The sequence below is a fragment of the Abramis brama genome (genome assembly GCF_963993115.1).
Source record: "Abramis brama genome assembly, chromosome: 3".
NCBI lineage: Eukaryota > Metazoa > Chordata > Actinopteri > Cypriniformes > Leuciscidae > Abramis > Abramis brama.
The window spans coordinates 20,437,660-20,447,163 of NC_139965.1; the positions used below are offsets into that span (position 1 = coordinate 20,437,660).

Sequence of the window (9,504 nt, forward strand, 5' to 3'; positions counted from 1 at the left end):
AACTAATCCATGTGAAATGAGTGTCTCTTGTGAAATGTGAAATAGTCCACATTTTCTGAATAGACACGATCGCTTTATATGATGAATAGATTGAATTGAGGCTTTTATTCACATATAAAAATTCATTAACTGTCATATCAGTTGTGGTAAACGGAAGCTCAAACATGTTCGCTTGATGTTCGAGATCCAATGAGGTTCATTCTCGTGTTACGCAGCACGTTTGAGCTTCTGCAAGAACCAATGAGGTTCATTCTCGTGTGTTACACAGCACGTTTGAGCTTCAGTAAGAACCAATGAGGTTCATCTCTTTTTAAAGCGTCAAAGTGGTAGTTGCGTAACTGTCAATGGAGGGACAGAAAGCTCTCAGATTTCATCAAAAAGATCTTCATTTATTTTCTGAAGATGAACAAAAGACTTACGGGTTTGGAACGACATGAGGGTGAGTAATGATTTTTAATAAATTTAAATAAATTTAAATTGAACAGACATTTTAAATTGTAATGATATTTAACAATATTGCTGTTTTTACTGTACCTTTTAATCAAATAAATGCAGCCTTGCTGAGCATAAAGAGAAACTTCTTTTTAAAAATATAACAAAATCGACCCCAAACATTTGAACGGTAGATTAAACAAATATATGACATCAGTTTGACTGTTAGGAGTCTTGCAAACCAGCAGACTGACGCAACCAACCACAGTCTGAAAGCAGTTTTTGTATATTTTTCAGAAATTTGGGGAGATGAAGTTGTGCCTGAGAATATCTCATTGTCTTGCTACTAAGTGTCCCAAACCAAACTCTTGAATCTCTGTCAAAGAGTTGATCGCACAAAGATTTTGTCAGCCTGGCGCCTTGTAAGCGCAACTTTGTTTCTTGTCTGACTGATTAAAAACCTGTATACCCTTATTCAAAGACATTTTAGAGAAGCCAGCCAAATAGATTGGAAGCAGTGATTTCAGCCAGTTCTTGTGTGCAGTATGATGGTCCGTGGGCTACAACAGACGTTTTGCTAATTTGCAGTTGTTGTAACCGATGGATTAGTGTTGCGTTTATAGCTAATTTTCCTGTTTATTGTTTTTTTCCTGCATAACTTTCACTCAATCATCTCAGAAAATGCACGTCGGCATCAGGAAGGTGTGGTCAGCGTGTCTGCCGTCCTGTTCAGTGAATGTGATCTGCCCGCGTCACCCAACACTCCTCCTGCTGTCAAACTGCACAGCATCTTGGATCTTAGCCCCTTCACGGTCACTGTGCACACACCCATGGAAATCGTGGTGGACATCTTCCGCAAGCTCGGCCTGCGGCAGTGCCTCGTCACTCAGAACGGGTGAGTCTGTGGGAATGGGTGACGTGTACAGTTGTGTGATCCGTTAAAAGAAGTCGATGAGATATGCGTGTAGCAGATATTTGTTTTCTCCCATGAGAAGGAGAATGAGGCTAAAAAAATGTTTGTGGCATCTCAAGCTAGATTCAACTGAGACAAATTGAAATAAACAGCATTTTAGTGTTGATGTCTCATTTACAACTATATAAATGCAAGTCACATTGAAATATGTTAATCTCACCCTTAAAGTCGCACATTAGCTCTGTTCCAAAATCTAGTGAGCTTGAGCTACCTAACATTTAAAGGCAACATCTGTGGCAGCAACTCTATGCAACATTCTAAGATACATTTAACATTTGGCCAAACGCCGAGCATCACAGTCAGATAAGGCAACCCTAGAATGCCTTAAGAAGAGGTAAGCTGTAAAATCCTTTCAAAATGCTGGACAAGAGTTGAGAGAAATGTTGATAATGTTAATACTTAAATTGTATTACATACTGAAAAGTGTATAGGTCAGTGGTTCTCAACCAGGGGGCCGTGTCCCACTAGAGGGCCTCAGCACATTTCCAGGGGCCCTAAAGATTAGTTCAAATTATTTGAAATAAGACGAAACAAGCTTTAATAAGCTTTTTTAATTTGTTCTCTCAACAACTCATTTTTATTTAAGAGGGCCCCCATGGTTTTGGAAAACCTGGATATATGAAAGAATTGTGATTTATAGACCTGGAAAAGTCATGTACATTTTTTAAATCTTATAATCATGGAAATTTTTATAATGAATGAATGTACATTTTTATAGTTATATCAAGCATTTGGGTCGAAATTTCTGAGAAATTGCTGCGAGTAAAAAAACTATCACAAATGACTAGAAAAGTCATTTGAATTAAGTGGTAGTAAAAAATGGAAACTCTGAAAACATAGTTGCAGCATTTGAGCAGCTTTGTCATAATAGGAAATAGGTTAGATTAGCTTAAATAGGTAATCTTAGCAACATGCTAATATCATACAAATATGGGAGAGTTGACTCACTATTGATCCCAATAGAGAGAGGTGTTGAGCATTTCACATCAGTCATTTATTAGGTTCTGCCTCAGTTTGAATGCTGGCTTGCTGTGGTTGCAGTGTCAAAAGTTAGCTCACTAGGTTTGGGAACAGATCTGTTGTCTCCACGTTGCACTTTAGGCTGTTTATTAAAATATACTTTGTTTAAATATACGCCAACCCAAGCAAGAGGGCTTCCCCTGCTGAGTCTTTGTTCCTCCCGAGATTTCTTTTGCATTCACTACTACATAAACATCTTGGGGAGTTTTTCCTCACCACTTTCGCTCACTAACTGCTTTGAAACAATATGCATTGTGAATAGCGCTATACAATTAAATTGAACCAAGAAATACACTGTAAATATCCAGTTTAGCACTGTTTGAATAAAATGATCTCAGCGCCTCTGAGATGGGACATTTTCATCCGTATGTTTTTGTCTTATAAAAGGCCATATTGAGTGTCTGTTCTTTTGTTTCCACAAAGGTCCTTTCTTATAAGAGCCATGTTTGTTCAAAACAGCTGAAGCTGATTCTAGTTGCAGTTGTTTTGCCTTTTAAAGTGTGTGTGTGTGCGTATGTTAATCAGCTCCCGATGTTGAGTAGATCAACGTGGCTGTTGGTCTTTCTCAGTCGTTATGATCCACCCTTCAAATCTATCTAGAACAATAAAAGGAAATTACATCATATAAAAAGAGAGTAGACTTGAAACACATGCACACACTTAGTACACATGGCCTTGAAATTTTATGCAAACAGTCTCTCTCATGCATATGCTAACTAGGACCATCTGTTCAATAATTTTCTGACTTGACAGATCAGTGATTTGTATTAATTAAAAACAAGAATCCTTTTTTCTGACTCTCTTTTCTGTCGCCCTTTTAGGCGTATGCTGGGAATCATCACTAAAAAAGATGTTCTTAAACACATGGCGCAGATGGCCAACAGAGACCCGGATTCTATCCTCTTCAACTGAAGACTCTCAGGACATGCTGACCTGCACACTTCCACATGCACACTGAATCATCCTGTGAGGATGGTGATGATGTTGATGATAATGGTGGTGGTTGGACTGTGTGTGTCACTGAGGTACTGCTATTATAGAGTGGTGTGAGATTGGCCTAAGGCAGCTTTTTGCTGCTCCAGAACTGGACCTGTTCAGACAGGAGCTGTCCTTTAGCCTGTCCGGAGGCTACAGAGACATTAATTTGACAAATGCTGTTCTCACACCTGTGAACCTCATTTCGGTCCTGATCTGAATGGTTGCCATTAGGACTTTCTGTATGTGGACCAAATGCTTTTCCTGCCAACACGTCTTTTCAAATTTAGGGCGACGACTTTTCGAGCTTTTAATTAATTTATGGTGCTTTACTCTACTAAAAAAGCAGCTTAAACTAGCTTAAGATGGTTGTTAGTTTTAGGCTGGTCTGAGTTGCTGGTTTTGAGGGGTTTTGACATTTACCGGACCAATAGTTGAGACCTTAACCAGCCAAGACCAGTAGTTTAAGCTATTTTTTAGCAGGGTTTTCATTCCCTGGAGTGACGTCTGACCTCGAAAGGAACTTCAGAAGGGTGAGAACATTCCTGAAATGATCTGGGAAACGTGCGTTGAGGTTGTCTTGTCTGAACCTGTGTGCGTCGAATGATCCCTGTGGGAAGATGTGCTGTCTTTTGTAGAAATTCAGTGAGATTTGGTGTATCATGTTGAAAAGGCACCCTTATTCTCTCTCACTTATAAATACTAACAAAATGCCCACAGTAGTGCCGTTCCTCCATTAGTTACTCTGAAGACTTTGCGACAGGTTTTGAAGATCATGTGCCACTCTTTTAAAGTTTAAATGTACGTTCGACTTCAACTGGAGAGAAGCAAATGTTGATTTTATGACAGTACGTGTCTAAAGGGATGGTTCACCCAAAAAATGTAAAATTCTGTCATAATTTACTCAACCTTGTGACATTCTATACCTGTATGACTCTCTTCTGGAACACATGACATTTTGAGAATTTTTTTGTCCATACAATGAGACACAATGGCAATAAAAACTCTTCAATTTCACCAACATTCTTCAAATTATCATCTTTTGTGACCCACAGAAGAGAGTAAGTGGTACAGATTTGGAACAACACAAGGGTGAGTAAATGATGAGAATTCATGCTTTCAATACTTCACATTGGGTTGAAGTGCCCTGATTCTTCCTCCGTCTTTCTGTTTCAGTCTCTCTTGCCCTCTTTCTAACTCCCAACAAGCTATTCAGGCTTACCATTGGCTTAAGTTTTCCAAAATGTTTGTAGTGGCTGCCAAACAACCAATTTCCACTCAGCTTTCCAAATGAACCAAGCTGCAATTCCTGCTCTGCACCACCAGGAGGCACTCACAATCTCATAGATTGTTCCTTCTGGATATTGTGCACCATCTGATTGACCGCTGGCCCGGTTTGCTCACTGGGTGTGTTGCGGCATTCTCTCATGTCATTACCTTCGGGACTTTACATTCCCCCAACATCTTTATGCTCATATTGAGCACCTGGACCCTTACATACAGTCTTTGGAGATGTGAATCCACTCCTCTGTCCATCATCCTCACTTTCTTTCCCGTGTAACCACGCTGTCGTCCTCAGACAACCTCAGCAGAGCATCTCTCGGCACCTCCCTTGTTTGGCTGTGATGATCTGATCATGACATAACGAGATCCTCCCTGTCACGAAAGGGCTAAACTCATACTATAGTCCTCTTCCTTGGCATACTCGCTCGACTTTCATCTCGGTGCATTTGAAAAACTCCACCCTCCAGTTCAATACATGTTTTTTCCCCCCCCTGCATTGGCATTTGAGATTTTTATGGCCTATTAAAGGTATTCAACTCTTTTCATGCCTGTTCTAAACGCTCTTTTTCCCTGCAAGCCGTAATTCCCGGGAGTTTGATTCGGGGTGTGGAGGTCGTGGAGGGCTATTGTTCCCATTCGCTCCTGCTCGTCTGGGCTCCCGGTCGCCAGGATGTCCCCCGACCGCTTCCCTCAAGCACCGCCACGCAGCCCAGACCGCCTTCCACTCTTAGAAAGACAATTTCCGGTCCAGTCTTTAAACAACGGCCGATTCTGCAATGTTATAATAGAGCGGGAGGGAAAAAGAAATTCTTGTGCTCTGCTTACTGAAAGAAAAGGTGTGTGTGTGTGTGTGTTTGTGTGGGGGACCGTAGGGGTGTTGGAAGGAGAGATTATGCCTTTCTTTTTTGCCTCCCTAGAAAAACATGGGAATATGGGAGGAGGGAGAGGAGAAAAGGTTAATTAAACAGTGTTCACTGGTCAGTGCAAGGATCGTTTCACAAAGGTCCCCTCTGTGTCACACGAGGGGTTATTGGAGAGACTTGGCACGAAGGACTTCCACTCATTCCTGCAATCCGGGTGGGTGCTTAGCCTCTTTGCGCTGTAACCCAACACTCGATTGGTGCAAATGGAGCCGGGCCAAAACCGGGACCAAATGAAATGTTCTAATGTAAAACAGAACCTCCTATGTTCTTATCTACAGAACGTGGGCTTTAACTAAGTCAGGAAGGCAAACAATCAGCAAGTAAACAGCTGTTTAGCTTGCGTCTCCTTGAGAATGTGTCTGTGTTTTTCTACGCAAATAGCCAGTTTAGGGCCGAGGACAAATGCTAAACCTGAGTGAACTGCTTTTACAGGCGTCAGTGGGCATGTTTACGATGTAGATCCGAAGAAACCTGTGATTTTTCTCGCCAAAAAGGCAATACAGTTATTACCAAATTGTTTGGAAGGAAAATAATTATGCATGATTTATTCCAAAGCACTCCTCCGAGATGATGTATTTGTCTTTTTATTGATGATATGTTAACTTTAATATGTATTTATTTTCCACAACAAAAATTATATTGCAGTATTTGTATGTGACTGTGATTATATCATGTTGTTAAATGAACTTTTGTCCAGTTGAATAAATCGGAATGATGCATTCCAAGCAGACTGCATTCATTCTGGAGGTCAAAGAGCATGTGTTTATACTTCAGCTATGTAAAGAATCGCTTGTGGCCTCAATTATTATTATTATTTATTTATTTTTGGTTTATCTTGCATAAAGACGTCTGGAATTAAAATTCCAGAAATATGAGCATTTTTATTACCTAAAATCCCAAATTGCTCTGGTGGCTGTAGAAACAGACCCACACTGGTTCATGTGGTATTTCAAGGAAATTGCTGAGGGTCTCTTAAAACACCACAGGATTTTGGGGCGAGTCTTATTTGATTCCACTTCTGAATTTTGACTTTCTCACATCTTTTGAAGGCCAACATTTTAATAACTATTATTTTCTAGCTTTATTACAAGGAGTCTTTTCGTTTGAAAAAAGCACAAATGCTTCTTGAAGTAGCAACAATGTGAAATGATCCGTCTAGGGCAGGGGTCGGCAACCCAAAATGTTGAAAGAGCCATACTGGACAAAAAAAAAAAAAACATCTGTCTGGAGCCGCAAAAAATGTAAAGCCTTATATAAGCCTTATAATGAAGGCAACACATGCTGTAAGTGTCTATATTAGCTTTAATAGCCCCCTAGTATCAAAATGATAAGTAGGCAACAAATACATAATGAGCATTCATGATTAAATGTTTATTTTCCCTGCAGCGCATCCTGGAGAGAATGACGCACCACGTGACTACTCTGCTGTACGATCGTGCTTTAAGTTTAACTTCCATTATAATTTTGTATTGTACTATGTATTATGTTTCGTTTTATTTATTTGTGTATTATTTTTACAACGTTGAAAATTTTTTAAATGTTTGTCATGTTTTTCTTCCTACAGAAATTATATTAAAACAAAAAATATTTTTTCCATTTTCATATTTTTGAAAAAGCTCCAGGGAGCCACTAGGGCGGCGCTTAAGAGCCGCATGCGGCTCTAGAGCCGCGGGTTGCCGACCCCCGGTCTAGGGCAACTTTTTGTGTTCAGATGATTTAGAGGATAATTTTACATGGATCTTTGAATGAAACACACCGTTATAAATCTTAATTTTAGGTTCATTTTCCTTTATTGATAGTGTTTGCTGAGACGAATATCACTTACGGACTTGACGTTAGAAGAACGTTAGAAGAACATTACTTGTGCCGTGCTTTGAGACGAGTAATGTATGGAAGCATGTTTCCACATCTGAATAATATAAATAAAAAGGTAACTGTGACTTTATATCGCACAATTACAGCTTTATATCTCATAATGTAAGACCAAAAGTCTATGCTAATACACTGATTACACTCCAGGGCAAAAAAAAAAGAAAGAAAGAAAAAGGGGAGAGTCCAAAATGGCACAAACATTAAGCTTTTAATTGTCTTAACCACAAATTATTGGTCAGGAAATTTAAGGAAATGCCCTACTTAAAAAGCCATTGCTGTCTCAGAAAAACCTCAAAGACAGAATGAAGTTTTTGGCAGAAAATGGGAAGCTGTGTGTGGAGCGATGAATCACAATGAAACACTAGTTGCTTGGTGATGCTCCAGAGCGGTGTCTTCGAAAATCTGCTGAGAAATATAACAATAAATGCATCTCTACTACAGTGAAGCATGGAGGGAGAGCTGTCATGTGTGGGGAGTCTTTTTGCTGCTGGTATTGGTGAGATACTTGCTTTGGAGAACAGAAGAATATTGCAGAATGGCTTGCTTCCTATAAAAAGTTATCTAAAGAGGAATGATCAAATGTTATTTTCCTGCCCAAATTGCAAAGACAACAAAGAAGTGCCTTGAGAACAAGTCCATCAGGCTCATGTTTTGGCCTGGTCAGAGTCCAGATTTGAACCCTATAGTGAATATTTGGTCTCACTTTAAACTTAAACTAACTGGGAGACATTTTTTCAACTACTCATGAACTGTTTGAAGCCATCAACATTGTGAGGACCGAGGAACAACACTGACTCTTCCTCCTGTAAAAAGCGGTCTGCAAGTTGGGAAAGGTATGTTACTTTATCTACAGTATTTGTGCAATTTTTGCTTATTTCCTGACCAGTGATTTGAATGAATGAATGAGGCATTTATATAGTGCTTTACAATCATATCAGGGGATCTCTCCTCAACCACTACCAGTGTGCAGCAGCCACTTGGATGATGCGACGGCAGCCACAGAACAACGGCGCCAGTGCGCTCACCACACACCAGCTATAGGAGGAGAGGAGAGAGAGTGATAGAGCCAATTATTATTAGGAGGCCATGATTGGCAAGGGCAAATAGGTAGAGTTTGTGATTTAAATTGTTAAAGGGATAGTTCACCCAAAAAATCTGTCATTAATTACTCACCCTCATGTCGTTCCAAACCCGTAAGACCTCCGTTCATCTTCGAACACAAATGGAGATCTTTTTGATGAAATCTGAGAGCTTTCTGTCCCTCCACTGACAGTTACGCAACTGACACTGACACTTCAAAACGTTCATAAAGAGATTGTAAAACTAATCCAATATAAATTGAACGGTTTAGTCCAAAATTTTCTGAAGAGACTTTATATGCTTTATGTGCCCCAAACACTTTAAATGATTTAAAGTTTTTTAAAAATGTAGGCATTTAGGCATTTTATTCACATATAAAAATTAATCAACTCAAACATACGTTGTGGTAAACGGAAGCTCAATCATGTTCACTTAATGTGCGAGAACCAATGAGGTTCATTCTCGTGTTACGCTGCACATTTGAGCTTCAGCAAGAACCAATGAGGTTCATTCTCGTGTTACGCAGCACGTTTGAGCTTCAGCAAGAACCAATGAGGTTCATTCTCGTGTTACGCAGCACGTTTGAGCTTCAGCAAGAACCAATGAGGTTCATTCTCGTGTTACGCAGCACGTTTGAGCTTCAGCAAGAACCAATGAGGTTCATACTCGTGTTACGCAGCACGTTTGAGCTTCAGCAAGAACCAATGAGGTTCATTCTCGTGTTACGCAGCACGTTTGAGCTTCAGCAAGAACCAATGAGGTTCATTCTCGTGTTACGCAGCACATTTGAGCTTCAGCAAGAACCAATGAGGTTCATTCTCGTGTTACGCAGCATGTTTGAGCTTCAGCAAACCAATGAGGTTCATTCTCATGTCTAGAGATCTAGCTTGTTAATGTCTAAGTGATCACAAACTAGCCTACTTTCTCTGCCTCAGACAGGAGAGG

The 9,504-nt window shown here is 40.0% G+C and overlaps 1 protein-coding gene across 2 annotated transcripts in view; it reads left to right on the forward strand.

Annotated features, from left to right (window-relative positions):
- The window catches only part of clcn5b (chloride channel, voltage-sensitive 5b), a 28,896-nt gene extending 22,534 nt beyond the window's left edge, over positions 1-6,362 (forward strand). For both annotated transcript variants that reach the window (XM_084108935.1, XM_084108934.1), the window contains exons 12-13: positions 1,111-1,327; positions 3,247-6,362. In XM_084108935.1, coding sequence (XP_083965061.1) covers positions 1,111-1,327; positions 3,247-3,337 — 308 coding nt within the window. In that variant the 3' untranslated portion in view covers positions 3,338-6,362. The remainder of the gene's footprint in view (positions 1-1,110; positions 1,328-3,246) is intronic.
- The last annotated feature ends 3,142 nt before the right edge of the window (positions 6,363-9,504 follow it).